The 618-nt window shown below is 40.5% G+C and overlaps 1 protein-coding gene across 1 annotated transcript in view; it reads left to right on the forward strand.

Annotated features, from left to right (window-relative positions):
• The window catches only part of LOC107756569 (regulator of G-protein signaling 6-like), an 89,478-nt gene extending 89,136 nt beyond the window's left edge, over nt 1-342 (forward strand). Inside the window, exon 18 of the mRNA XM_016573742.1 lies at nt 157-342. Coding sequence (XP_016429228.1) covers nt 157-207 — 51 coding nt within the window. The 3' untranslated portion in view covers nt 208-342. The remainder of the gene's footprint in view (nt 1-156) is intronic.
• The last annotated feature ends 276 nt before the right edge of the window (nt 343-618 follow it).

Consider the following 618-nt stretch of genomic DNA (forward strand, 5'->3'; position numbering starts at 1 on the left):
ATATATATATATATATATATATATATATATATATGTGTACTGTTTGTTATATCTGGAATTTGCTGCTGAATATTATTAGTCAAATCCAAGACCACAATTTTTTTAACTGGTACTCTTTAAAAGACCACTTTTAATAATAACACAATTGTGTTTCAGGGCAAGTCTTTGACAAGTAAACGACTGACAGGCCTCATGCAGTCCTCCTGACGAGTCCTGCTGTTTGCAGTTTGTTGAGGTGGAAGGATTGTGGCCATGACGGACCACATGTATGGACCACCCTCTCTCCAAAACCCACCCAAACACCGCACAGCTACCGACTCTAGATGGCAGCATGCAATAAGTCCAAACAAAAATCTCCGAATGGCGACAGTGCTGTCTGTGTCTATTAAACCCGTAACTGCAAAGACTGCATACATCAATGTCAGCTTTCCCAGTACCATCTAGAGAACCATTTTACGTTTGATACTTATAACCAAACTGCAGCAAGGATAGGACTGTCTCGCTGGATTACCGATTCAAAACATTCCTTGTCAGATATGAAATCAAGGTGTGCTGTTATCAGTCCAGTATGTCAACACTGAGCGTTCTGGTGAAGCGAGGATGCGTTTCAAATCTTCA

The sequence above is a fragment of the Sinocyclocheilus rhinocerous genome, unplaced genomic scaffold (genome assembly GCF_001515625.1).
Source record: "Sinocyclocheilus rhinocerous isolate Xijiao unplaced genomic scaffold, SAMN03320098_v1.1 scaffold683, whole genome shotgun sequence".
NCBI lineage: Eukaryota > Metazoa > Chordata > Actinopteri > Cypriniformes > Cyprinidae > Sinocyclocheilus > Sinocyclocheilus rhinocerous.